The sequence below is a fragment of the Microcaecilia unicolor genome, chromosome 2 (genome assembly GCF_901765095.1).
Source record: "Microcaecilia unicolor chromosome 2, aMicUni1.1, whole genome shotgun sequence".
Taxonomy (NCBI): Eukaryota; Metazoa; Chordata; class Amphibia; order Gymnophiona; family Siphonopidae; genus Microcaecilia; species Microcaecilia unicolor.
In genome coordinates, this window is record NC_044032.1 from 458,184,531 (window position 1) to 458,197,901 (window position 13,371).

The 13,371-nt window shown below is 41.4% G+C and overlaps 1 protein-coding gene across 1 annotated transcript in view; it reads right to left on the reverse strand.

The window, feature by feature from the left end:
* Positions 1–13,371, reverse strand: part of DYSF (dysferlin) — a 591,346-nt gene that overhangs the window by 322,488 nt on the left and 255,487 nt on the right. Inside the window, exon 23 of the mRNA XM_030190967.1 lies at positions 12,581–12,773. Coding sequence (XP_030046827.1) covers positions 12,581–12,773 — 193 coding nt within the window. The remainder of the gene's footprint in view (positions 1–12,580; positions 12,774–13,371) is intronic.

Consider the following 13,371-nt stretch of genomic DNA (forward strand, 5'->3'; position numbering starts at 1 on the left):
CAGACCAAGGGTCCACCTAGCCTAGTACCCTGCTTTCAACAGTGGCCAGTCCAAGTCACAAGTACCTGGCACAAACCCAAAACGTAGCACGATTCTATGCTACTTAACTTCAGGGACAAACAGTGGCTTTCCCAGGTCTATCTCAGTAACAATTTATGGCCTTTTCCTTCAGGAATTTCACCAGACCTTTTTTTTAAACCCAACTATATTAACTGTTCTTACTACTTGCTCTGGCAATGAGTTCCAGAATTTAACTATGCTTAGGGCCTCTTTGATCAAGCCGCACTGCTCCTGGGAGGTAATGCCAACAAAACCCATTCACTTTGAGTAGGCTCTGTCGGCACTGCTGCGCGGCTTGATAAAAGAGGTCCTCAGAGTGAAAAAAAATATTTTCTGCTATTTGTTTTAGACATGTAACTTCATGGAGTGTACACTAGTCTTTGTACTTTTTGTACTTATAACAAAGCAGTAATATGGCATACAGCCACACATCCTCAAAACATCAACTTACAGAATTCTTCACTGCTTCCTGTTTAGATCTGAGGTCTCTATTTTAGTTATATGTTTTGAAACAAGGTGTGCATCTCTTACTATGATAGACACATCAGTACACCTGAGGGTGAAATGTGGCCACATCAAGTATTCCTAAGAAATCCTTATTTTAACGTTTGTGTCTCTACTGTGATAATACTTGTGATCTTTACCTGTCTTTATTATGATTGCTATCAGTAAGAAGAAAATGTTAGCAGGAACTAAGGAGGCCATTTTGGAAAGCTTGTGCAGCTTTTACATACGTAAATAATAATGTTTACATTCATAATAGTCAGGAGTGTATAAATAGTGATTTTTCAAGGAGACAAATATATGTCCTGCTACTAAACAATAAGCTCCTGATGGAGCCTGGAATTGAAATCTCAGGCCTTGGTTGGGCACAAAGATAAGTTTTTTCATCAGATTATTACACAAAATGTTTCAATTTTTTTTTAATTATACATTAAGTTGCAATGGTTAAAAATTATTTGAAATTTTTTTGACAAATGATTACAGCATTGTGCACCAGTTATAGGGCATTGTGAGACTTTTAAGTCTTTTTCCTCCTAAAATTTAAAATTTTAAGGGTTGGTGACACACAATCATTTTCTAACTTCTTATAGACATCGTATGGCTGGATTACATCACTTTTAAATATTTGTGTAATGTATGACTTCCACAGGATTAATCTGGCACTCAAGTGTGTGATGTAAGTGTATGGAACCAGGACAGAACGCCTTTCCCACAGCTCAGAACTAATGTAAAGTTCTGTGCATGCATGATCCTTCCCATGCACAATGGTCTCTTCAGTCCCATCAGTTCCATAACTAAAGAAGTACAACTCTTAAGAAGGTGGGAAGGATTGTATGCCTGGTTAATCTCACTATCTCCAGAGAACACCTGGTATGGGTAAGTTAGACCCAGACGTTTAGTGCCCTGCCATATCTGGACTCCAGCATTAAATATCTGGGTCTGACTGAACTGCTGCTGGCCACCCAAACTTATGAAAGTCCCGGCTGAATAATGACTGAGACTCGCAGAAGTGAATCTGTCATTCCCCCCCCCCCCCACCCCCCCACACACACACACATATACACTGGCCAGTTCCAATCCCCCTCCTGATCCGCCCCCCAGATCAAACTCCCCCTTCTAACCCCCCTCACCCATCCTCTTGTAGGCCTCCTCAGAACCTACCTTACAATCCCTAGTCGTCCAATGGGGTACCAAAGCAGAAGCAATCCACATTCGCTCCTGCTCCTAGCAGCTCCATCAGTAAAATGGCTGCTGTGAAGTTAGCCTTCCATATATGCCAGGGCTGCCCTACTGGACCACCAGGGATGGTAAAGTAGGCTCTGGGAGGGGAACCTAAAGATGGGAGGGTGAAGGGGGGTTCAAGAGATGGAGTCAGATTTTTGAGGGGGGGCAGCAGGGAGGAGAGCACATCCACATCTTCAGCTATTACTCTAAAACTATGTGGGTGCTGGCTGATATTCAGTAGCTAAACAACCAGAATTAGGACTGCTATTTATGTGGTCCTATTTGGTCATTTAGCTATGTAGACACTGGTACTGAATATTTTCAGCACCCGCAGAGCTGATAACTCCTCCCAGACTCCGCCCTCAGAATGCCTCTCTGTAAATCAGGGGTTCTTAACCCAGTCTTCAGGACACACCTAGCCAGTCAGGTTTTCAACATATTCACAATGAAAATGCATGAGATAAATTTGCATATAATGGAGGTTGGGCATGCAAATCTATCGCATGCATATTCTTGTGGGTATCCTGAAAAACTGACTGGCTAGGTGTGTCCTGAAGACTGGGTTGAGAACCCCTGATCTATACCCACTTTAAAAATGGCTGGATAGTGCCAATGTTAATAAGGGACTGTCATTAAAATGCCACCAACTATTGGTGGCTGGCCCATGGATCATGATTAAGCGAGCAGGAGCCTCTCCTAACCACTTAAATCACTTTGAATATTATGCTCTTTGTTCTCTTTGTCAACAAGCAAGACTGAATCAGACACACAAGACATTGACTCCCTGAGCTCGGGGCTGATGCCAGTTTTGGACTCTTTGTACCAAGCCACACCTAGTTTGTAGTTAAAATGCTATATCTGCTGTACATGCAAAAACATTAGTTGAAAACAATTCACCATATCTGCAGAAAGCTGGGCTATACCAAGGAAAATGGCATATGTGATTTACTACAGATACAGTGTTAGTGCTCAGCAGGGCAGTATAGGTCACATCTTATTGTTGATGAGCAACCAAATCAAATGATGACACGAGAGCTGAATAGATTACAAAGATAGGGGCTTTTTTTACAAAGCCACGCTAGTGATTCCCATGCGACAAATGAGAGGAAGCCCATAGGAACTCAATGGGCTTCCTCTCATTTACTGCACAGGAATCACTAGCACAGCTTTGTAAAAGAAGCCTATAGACTGCTTCACTGAAAGCACTGTTTTTGATTGAAGACTGGTCATGACAATAATGTGAAATGAAGGTATGAAGCAAGAACCAAATAGCTGCTTTGCATAGACTTTCTAGTGAAGCACGCTTTAGAGGAGCCATAGAAGCAGCAGTAATTCTTATTTGTTTACAGGAAAATAACCAAGCTAGAGCTTGCTTTGCCACTGGAACTCCAAGTTCCAAGTTCCAGATGCATAGAATATAATATTTGGAGGACACAGAAAGGGACTGTGCCCATTCATGAAACACCAGGTTGAAAATCATTTTCACTTAAAAAAGTATATCATCTCTTGTTGCCACCAAGATGTCCTGAATTGGAGATGACAGGTTAAAAGAAGCAACTAGACACTGTGGTTAGAGCAGGGGACTTAGGGGGTCTTTTACTAAGGCACACTCACGTTTTTGGCGCACGCTAAAATTGTGGGCGCGCTAAACATTAGAGACACCCATGCATTACAATGGGTGTCTCTAACATTTAGCACACCCACAATTTGAGCATGCGCTAAAAACGTGAGCGCGCCTTAGTAAAAGACATCCTTAATGTTGTAATACAGAAGGGTACACCTGTCTTGCATTATTAAGGTAGGAAATACCCAGAGCTTGCAAGGAGGAAAAACTGTGAGTCGTTTGAGATGAGGAAATCAGTTCTGATGAAGCTAATATGGTATAGCACGATTAAACATGCTGGGTCTTCTTTGGGATCTGTGGAGGGTTTTGACTATCATTAGGATGGGTAAATAAGTGTAAGGGAGGAGACCAAGTCCAGCCTATAGCTAGCATTTCCTGTGCTAGTCAAGAGGGAGCCAGGTGCATTAAAAAATATAAGGGCAGCTTTGTGGTCTCACTGCTGGCAAACAAGTTTATTTGACGAGTGCCCAACTTTGTGCCACTTCTCAGCACAACTGCATAGAATCTTGGCATAAACATTGCCACTCAATTGTCAATCCAAATCAAACTGATGATTGAACACTTAAAGGGAGTAAACTATTGCTCTCAACTCAAGAAGGTTTATATAGGGCAGCATCTCAAGTTTTTGACCAGGCTCCTTAACTGATTTGAGTTTTGAGATGAACTCTCAAGCCCGTGCTGGAAGCATCTATGATTAGTATCCCTGATGCTACTGAGGTGTAAAGAGAAGCTCCTTGAGCATGTTAGAGTGAAGTGGACAGGTGAACCTCAGACAATTAGAGCTGTGTTCACTGATTCCACTAAACTGAGGTCATATTGTAGCTTTCTCATGCTGAAACAAGAAAAAAGGCCCATATGCACTGAAGAGGCCACATAGTCTAGCACTCACAAGTATATTCTTCTGTGACCTACAATGAATAATAACACTTATGAACACAGGAACTGATATTCAGCCAAGAAAGGCAGCACGATTGCTGTCTGCTGCCACATTAAACCCAAATATTCAATGCTGGGGCCATATCCAGTGACCAGCATTCAATATCTGGGTTCATTTTGGCCGCTAAAAAGTTAACCGGCTATGCCAACATTCAGTGCAAACCGTTTAACTTTTTAGCGGTCAAAGATAGACCTGCTATTTAAGTGGCCTGTTTTGTCCGCTCAACATAGTCTGTTTGGCACTGGATACCCGCGGTTAGGAGCCATTCCTGGCCAGTTAAATAGTTTTGAATATTGAGGGGACACTGTATATGTTTTTGCAATCTGTCTTGTGGAAGCACGTCTTTTGCTTGCTCCTTATCTAGAAGAGCTCCTAAGAATAGTATCTTCTTTGTAGGCTGGAATGTTGATTTGTTGAAACTGATGAGAAAGCTGAAAGACTTTAATAGATACAATGTCATATTTCTCAGGGATATGGCTAGATCTTTTATTTAGTTAGTTACCCCCCAGTTTATAAAACTGCGCTAGTGTCTGCCGGTGCGCTAATGCCGACACAGTCCATTCACTTTGAATGGGCTGTGTCGGCATTGCCACATGGCTTTGTAAACAGGGGGGTTAGTTAGTTAATTCTAGTTGGTTTCCAAAAGAGCATACATAATAAAAAGAAAATTAACAAAAGACAATAAAACACAAATTAACATTTTTTTAAATTAAATTTCCATAATTTTACAATACAAAGCAAAGAAAACAATGAAATATTCCATATCATTATTATAAAGCAAAAAATACAAATATAGTCCACATCTAGGAAGCTGTAGGAAGCAGAAGAGCGAGACAGAAAAACAAAAATAAACCAGGAAAATAATCATCAAAACGAAGCAGGCGCATATATAAAAAAATTATTATATTCCATTAAAGCTCAAACAACTGTAATAATTAATTAAAATACTGGTTTATACAAAAGAAAATATTCTAAATATTTTGTTCCCATCAGACATTTACAAGGAAATTTAAGAAAAATAGTTGCTCCCACAGCTAAAGCTTTCAGCTTCACCTGGAAGAATTGCTTCCTAGAAAACAGTCTGTCTAGCTACATCTGGGAACAAATAGACCAAATGGCCACGGAAGACCAAGGATTTCTTAGAGAAATAAAGTTTAAGTATAGAGATTTTTCTTCAATTTCAGAAGAAAATTTAACCAAAGAGTAGCCCTTTTCTTATGAAGTCCTGTGAAGATTCCAAAAACTACTACTACTACTACTACTATTTAGCATTTGTATAGCGCTACAAGGCGTACGCAGCGCTGCACAAACATAGAAGAAAGACAGTCCCTGCTCAAAGAGCTTACAATCTAATAGACAAAAAATAAAGTAAGCAAATCAAATCAATTAATGTGTACAGGAAGGAGGAGAGGAGGGTAGGTGGAGGTGAGTGGTTACAAGTGGTTACGAGTCAAAAGCAATGTTAAAGAGGTGGGCTTTCAGTCTAGATTTAAAGGTGGCCAAGGATGGGGCAAGACGTAGGGGCTCAGGAAGTTTATTCCAGGCGTAGGGTGCAGCGAGACAGAAGGCGCGAAGTCTGGAGTTGGCAGTAGTGGAGAAGGGAACAGATAAGAAGGATTTATCCATGGAGCGGAGTGCACGAGAAGGGGTGTAGGGAAGGACGAGTGTGGAGAGATACTGGGGAGCAGCAGAGTGAGTACATTTATAGGTTAGTAGAAGAAGTTTGAACAGGATACGAAAATGGATAGGGAGCCAGTGAAGCGACTTGAGGAGAGGGGTAGTATGAGTAAAGCGACCCTGGCGGAAGACGAGACAGGCAGCAGAGTTTTGAACCGATTGGAGAGGGGAGAGGTGACTAAGTGGGAGGCCAGCAAGAAGCAGATTGCAGCAGTCTAAACGATTGGAGAGGGGAGAGGTGACTAAGTGGGAGGCCAGCAAGAAGCAGATTGCAGCAGTCTAAACGAGAGGTGACAAGGGTGTGGATGAGGGTTTTGGTAGAGTGCTCGGAAAGAAAGGGGCGGATTTTACGGATGTTGTAAAGAAAGAAATGACAGGTCTTGGCGATCTGCTGGATATGATCAGAGAAGGAGAGAGAAGAGTCCAAGATAACCCCAAGGTTTCGAGCTGAGGAGACAGGGAGAATGAGAGAGCCATCAACAGAAATAGAAAACGGGGGGAGTGGGGAGGTGGGTTTGGGGGGAAAAATGAGAAGCTCGGTTTTGGTCATGTTTAATTTCAGGTGGCGTTGAGACAAATCTAAACTATCTACCAGAAAGAAACAACCTGATCCATTGCACCTTCCTCTCTAACCTGGACAGAACTCCTCTGAATGTAGTATGCACTTTCAACAGTTAAAATCTCTGCATGAGGGTATTGTAGAACATTCCTCAAGTACATTTTTAGGAGCTCCAACAGAGCCAGGTACTGAGTCACTGGTAAATTAAGTATCCTAAGATTTTAAATCTGTAATTTATTCTCAATAGGTTCCAGATGTGAACGGATCAGACTGCTATTTTTAACAGCAGAAACAGATGTAGATTACAAAGTAGTCAATTGTTGATCAATCTTTGGAAAAGCCGTTTCCACTTTCACAATTCTCTGATCCAACTCTTGTAACTTAGATATACTCTCTTGAGAGAATTTGCAGAGTGAAGGAATAGTCCCTTGTACCAAATGTTCGGTTCTCTTTAACATGTGCCATATATCCTGAAGTGAACCCCCTTTATCAGTTAAAGTAGTACCCTCCTCAAGTGAATCAAAGGAAATTTGAACAGATGTAGATAAGGGAGTAGTAGTACCGTGCACCGCAGCTGTTCCAGAAGATTCTTCAACAATACCAGTCATTAGTCTAATGCTTAACTCAGCTGGTTTGGGTGTGAGGAAGCTAATGGAACGAGAATGATTCGTGGTGGTAGCTGAAGCCAGGGATTGATTAGGCAGGTGGGAAGGAATCCCAGGAGTGGAGTTCAGTTCAGGAGAGAGAAGCAGAAGGAGAGAAGGAGTTGCAGGCTGAAAACCCTTGGGCAAGGGGGTCCCTAAAGTACTGGCAGTTACAGGCTGAGAATCCTTGGGCAGGGAGGTCCCTAAAGTACTGAAGCAGGCTGAGATTCCTTGGGTGAGAGAGGAAGTCCCAAAAGTATTGAATTCACTGTGAAGCTGATGCAGGGGGAAACCCTTGGGTAGAAGGAGTCCCTAAAATATTGAACTCTCCTGAAGGTAAAGGGGATAGAAGGTAGCAAATGCTGCTTGGTGACTGAACTGTGATGATGAACTTTAAGAACTGTTTGTCTTGGGAACTGAATTACTGTTTATGGTGCACTGGATAAAGAGCCCAGACTGGAGCCTGTAAGCCTGTATTGAATCCTGGTATGTGCTATGCTGCTGTTGGAACTGTGTACTAGAAACCTGAATGGAATAAAAGTCCTTAAGATTGAAGTTACTGGTGGACATCTGTTTCTTCACTGTACCGGGAGCCTGTGGCTGGAGGAGATTGTTCTATCCTTGGCTGCACATGAGAGGTACCTGGTTACACTCTGATTACCTAGCATCCCTAAGATATTTTCAAGAAGTTCTGTAAGGTAAAGCACAATGTAGTTTAACAAATGTAAGAAAGTTTCATGTTGACTGCATTGTGGGTCTTTTTGTTTTATTATTTTGTAGTCTCAACCCCTGATGATGCTTTTTTTAGCGAAACATGGACCATGTTGGGTTTTGAGCTGAAAAAACTTTGGTCTTAAAGAGTAGCTCAAAGATTGCTTTCTTGAGAAGCTGATGTGGAGTACAGTTTGTGAAAGAATTTTTATGGTGATAGTCGTCTTGGCTGAGTAATACAATCTGGACACCATAGCAGTTTACAGCAGCTTTTTATAGTACTCACTGATGAAGGCAGCAAGATTTAAAGCTAAGTGTTTTACTAAGAGTTAGAAAAAACAAAGACTCTTATGAACCAGCAATAATTATGTGAACATTATACATTTGGTGTGAACACTGGTATTTTTTCTCAGCTAAAGTCTTTCTCTGGTAGTAAAGAGGTAAAGGTTTGGAATGAAAAGTGATTTTATAGAAGAGTACTTAAAATGCATGGGATGTGAATTTAGAATATTTAATTGTATTATGGTATAATAATAAAGAATTTTGGTATTTAGTTAAAAAGTTCTATAGTTATTTATATTTGAATGCATATTCATTAGGGATATCCTGAAAACCTGGTCTGTTTGCAGGCTTTAAGGACTGAACTTGAACAAGCCTGGCTTAGACCTATGTGACTGTACCAAAGACAGCTGCATTTTAAATTGAGATGTTTTATCCAAGGCTTACACCGAAGTAGAGGATGTGTGTACTGAGCCTTCATGTCTGGACTATTGAACAGGGCTGTGATGTCGGTACAGCAAACCTTCTACTCCAACTTCTCTATTTTTCTACTCTCTGACCCTAACACTGACTACTATTATATATAGTAAATCTAAGAGAAATTTGATTAATTACAGAAACATAGAATATGTCTTTATGTACAAAATTAGAACTAACAGACCACAAAATATATTTATTTGACATCTAAACAAAGAACCTGAACAAAAAATATATATATAAATATAAAATGATAAATTTACCATATATTATAATGTTGTAAGTTTTTATTTTAAAGCATGAATCAGAGTCAATACTTTTTCACCGATTCCAACTCCACGACTCCGACTCTGACTCAACAGCCCTGTTCTTGAAGCCACTGAATGAAGGAACAGAGGCAAGATCAGCAGAACAGGTCCTGTTAGAGTACACTGACCAGCTTATAATCGAAAGAGAAAAATGCCTATACTGCGACCCAAATCGGGAGATGGGCGTCTTTCTCCTGTGGGCGCCCAAATCGGTATAATCGAAAGCCGATTTTGGGCGTTTCCAACTGCAATCCGTCACGGAAATGGGTAAAGTTGATGGGGACGTGTTGGAGGCGTGGTGAAGGCGGAACTGGGGCGTGGTTATCAGCCGAGGAGAGATGGGCATCTTTAGCTGATAATCGAAAAAAAGGTGTTTTTACCGCGATTTTGGGTCACTTTTTTTGGACCCTTTTTTTTCACGAACAGGTCTCAAAAAAGTGCCCCAACTGACCAGATGACCACTGGAGGGAATCGGGGATGACCTCCCCGGACTCCCCCAGTGGTCACTAACCCCCTCCCACCAAAAAAAACCCACTTTACAAACTTTTTTTCCAGCCTCTATGCCAGCCTCAAATGCCGTACCCACCTCTATGACAGCAGAATGTGTTCTATCCTGTGACAGCCTTTCCCTGGTTCTGATGTGGCTCTCGGGTGAGTGTGACACCTTTTCTTTTATGCGCACTGCAGAGTCACATTAGCAATGCATTGTGGTGGGTGTAGGGTATTGGGCTCCGTGATTCCACTAGCTTGTGGCAAATGCTCACAATGTTGGTAATTGGTAGGCTCTACTCCCATGGTGCTTTTCCCCCTGCTTACTGGGTCAGAGTGTGCCCTGTTTTGTTTCCGGTAGTCCATGAGGTAGTGAGCATTTTTGTAAGCCAGTTTTAGATCTCTTTCACGTGTTAGCCACGTTACAGAACTTAGTTCTTCCCTTGAATGTGGCTGAAAGAGGGCATTGTACAGCATTCTGCCAGCTCTGACCTACTGCTCATCTCAGTACTAGGGAGACTCGTTGCCAGTGGGGCACAACCTCTGATCTGCAGTTAACTGTGAGTAAGCGTGCTTATTCCAATAAAGGATGTTTTCGGGGAGATTAGTCTTCAGGTGTCAACTGCTGTGCAAATGTTATATAGCAGCAACCAGTCCTAGAGGCCTGCATGTATGCAGGTCCCTTGAGCACTTTTAGTGGGTACCGCAGTGCACTTCAGCCAGGCGGACCCAGGCCCATCCCCCCCTTACCTGTAACACTTGTGCTGGTAAATGGGAGGCCTGCAAAACCCACTGTACCCACATGTAGGTGCCCCCTTCATCCCTAAGAGCTATGGTAGTGTTGTACATTTGTGGGTAGTGGGTTTTGGGGGAGGGGGGTTGGGGGCTCAGCACCTGTGGTAAGGGAGCTATGCATGTGGGAGCGTTGTCTGAAGTCCACCGCACTGACCTCTAGGGTGACCAGTTGGTGTCCTGGCATATCAGGGGGGGCGAGTGTACTATGAATCGTGGCCCCTCCCACGACCAAATGGCTCGGATTAGGATGTTTTTGAGCTGGGCATTTTTAGTTTCCATTATCGCAAAAAAAAACAAATGCCCAGCTGAAAAATGTCCATTTTTTCCAAATTACGGTCTATCCCGCCTCTTCACATACCCATTTTCGGACTTAGACGCTCATGGAGATAGGCGTTCGCATTCGATTATGCCCCTCTGAGTCAGCCAATCTGTGCACCAAAAAGTATATTCTGCTTTCTGCATAAGTAAAAGCCTCATTTCTGCTTTGTAGAGGGTCAAGAGTTGATTACACTTGTCTCTTTGGGCTCGCAGAGACATATATCTATAGTGCTAGCATTCTTGCATAATAACATAGTAACACAGTAAATGACGACAGATAAAGACCTGTATGGTCCATCCAGTCTGTCCGACAAGATAAACTCATTTTACATGGTATGTGATACTTTATATGTATGCCCGAGTTTGATTTGCCCTTGCCATTCTAGGGCACAGATCACAGAAGTCTGCCTGGCACTGTTCTTGTACTAAAAGTTCTGAAGCTAACATTGAAGCCCCTTAAAATTTACACTCCAGCCCATCCATATCTATTCAGTCACGATCAGGGCGTAGACTGCAGAAGTCTGCCCAGCACTGGTTTTGCTTCCCAATTACCGGTGTTGTCACCCAATCTCCACTAAGATTCTGTGGATCCATTCCTTCTAAACAGGATTCCTTTGTGTTTATCCCAAACATGTTTGAATTCCATTACCGTTTTCATCTCCACCACCTCCCACAGGAGGGCATTCCATGTATTCCCCACCCTTTCCGTGAAAAAATATTTCCTGACATTACTCCTGAGTCTGCCCCCCTTCAACCTCAATTCATGTCCTCTAGTTCTACCGGCTTCCCATTTCTGGAAAAGGTACTTCTTGCTTAAGTTCTGAACCCACTCAGATGCAACATCATGTTTGTTATCTTTTTTTCACAGATTGGGCAGGGTCAGATGCCTGGCTTTACTTGTGCTTTGGCTTACAGTTATCACAAGAACAAAAATGGAAAATATATATATTTTTTTTTTTTTAGAAAATTGAAAATAAAATAAAAATAAAGAAAACAATTATGAAAAAAATGTAAGACTAAACTCTTGGAAGAGTTTTGTGTTCATTCAGCAGAAAAGGGAAAATATATAACCAAGAAGACTGAGAAGACCACTACATGCAAGGAGGACTGCACTTGCTGAGAGATTTAGTTCAGAGATCTGGGAGAGCCATTCTGTCCCAGCACCATTTAATGACATCATGTACTTGTATGCCTGCTTCAATCCTGCTTGTCAACAAAGAATACTTAAGTTTTGGAACAGCTAGTGCAAATTATTTTTTTTAAAAAAACCTCTCTCTTTAAAAAAATTGACATCCTGGAACCCATGATAAAAACTTGAGATATTTCTCTTTTTTTTATCTCCAAAAGTTAGGTTTTGTCTCTAGTATCTTCTCTATGAATAATTGTTACTGGATCTCTTTCCAGCAGTAACATGCTGGACTCTTTTTTTCTTATACCATACTGTATATATCATATCATATCTACATGTACTGCAGATATGATGCAGGTCAAAACAGCAACACCCTTAATTAACTTTGATTCAAAGTGGACAAAGATTAAAAAACTGCCATAACTTTCAAAAGCCAGCTTTGCTAGTGCTGCTGATTTGAAGTTCAAGCAACAACCATTATTACCACTGCATTTCTCCAAATTGTATAGGTGACCTTGTTAAACTAGTAGCAGCACAGTTCGCTATTATGCAGAAGAACCCAGGTTGAATCCCTGAGTTGGCTCTTTAGCTCCCTAGTTCAATTGGGGCTGGGAAAGCAAATTTTAGTGAAGGTCATCTCTGACAAATGCAGAGAGGATTCTGGGTGCATGTTAGAAAGTTCTATTGATCAGTCCATAATACACTAAATGTCACTCATTTATATTCTGGCCTGGCAGATTATAAGGTTTACCAGAAAAGTCATTAATGTCATATAAGCAGATGGTGACACTATATCATGTAGCGACAAATAAAAGTAAAAATAAAAATAATCAACTATTCATTACCTCCTCTACAATAGCTTTTAGTCGCAGAAGCCAATCTTCTGCCTGGTCCAAGACCATCTGAAGGTCAGAATCCTCATGTTTCAGCTTCATTGCGGCTTGCACAATCTGATTTAGATTTGTCTTACGAAATCTGTAAATATAGTTGTCTAAGGGGGTTGCACTAGGTATCTTTCGAACATCTGGCAAAAGCTGGCTGTTTAAAATGAGAAAACAAGGAAAATAGAGGTGAGGTAAAGCAAAAAGAACAGTTGAAACAAAGCTGTGACTATTGAGCATTTAGGTCATCCATTTCTTAATGTTTTGAAGTCTCAGCTCAACAAAATTGAAGCTGTAAAGGAGACTATTCAAAGCTGGACCAGAGACTGCACAGGAGGCAGAACAGCAAATAAGTAATAACAAGTGTGAACTAGAGCATTTGTGGCCTGCTTGGCTCCAAGCCATGGAACGCATTAACCATCTCTATGCAAGAGACTTGTCACCCCTTTTCAGCCAGGAAGAGTTAATTCAGATGACATCAGTTCTCCATTGCTTCGGCCATAAAGTCAGTAAGAACCAAGGGCAAAAAGCCCAAAATATCTTACCACACTGCATAGTTAACATACTCAGATACATTTATATGCCCCTGTTCTATAAGAATCAGTGGGAAAAATCCCAGCATACATATAGACAGAGAAAAAGCTTATTACATTTAGAAAATAAATTATCATTTCTCATCACCTTTAAAGAGGCAATATTGTGGATGGCTCTAGCATCTGTCAGCGATGGTCTGAGAAGACCAGCTAAAGCAGAGG